At 32.0% G+C, this 250-nt stretch overlaps 1 protein-coding gene across 2 annotated transcripts in view; it reads left to right on the forward strand.

Moving 5' to 3' along the window:
* Positions 1-205, forward strand: part of LOC119585665 — a 4,420-nt gene extending 4,215 nt beyond the window's left edge. For both annotated transcript variants that reach the window (XM_037934341.1, XM_037934340.1), the window contains exon 4: positions 37-205. In XM_037934341.1, the coding sequence (XP_037790269.1) occupies positions 37-127 (91 nt within the window). In that variant the 3' untranslated portion in view covers positions 128-205. The remainder of the gene's footprint in view (positions 1-36) is intronic.
* Positions 206-250: the final 45 nt, after the last annotated feature.

Consider the following 250-nt stretch of genomic DNA (forward strand, 5'->3'; position numbering starts at 1 on the left):
AACGTTACCTAAAGCATTTTTCTTTTTACATTTCAGATACACGTGTGGGGAAGGAAAAAGATTTGATGAAGTTACGAAGAAATGTTTGAACGAAGATCAAGTCGACTGCCCTTTTCCCAGCTCGTAGAATTTGAAGATCTGTGTATTTGTATGTCAGTTGTACATATTTTTGTAATGATTTGTATAATAAATATTTTGCATTAAATTACTTCTTCATCTTACCTTAATGGACAAGGAAAATGTGCATGAA

Source organism: Penaeus monodon, chromosome 20 (assembly GCF_015228065.2).
Source record: "Penaeus monodon isolate SGIC_2016 chromosome 20, NSTDA_Pmon_1, whole genome shotgun sequence".
NCBI lineage: Eukaryota > Metazoa > Arthropoda > Malacostraca > Decapoda > Penaeidae > Penaeus > Penaeus monodon.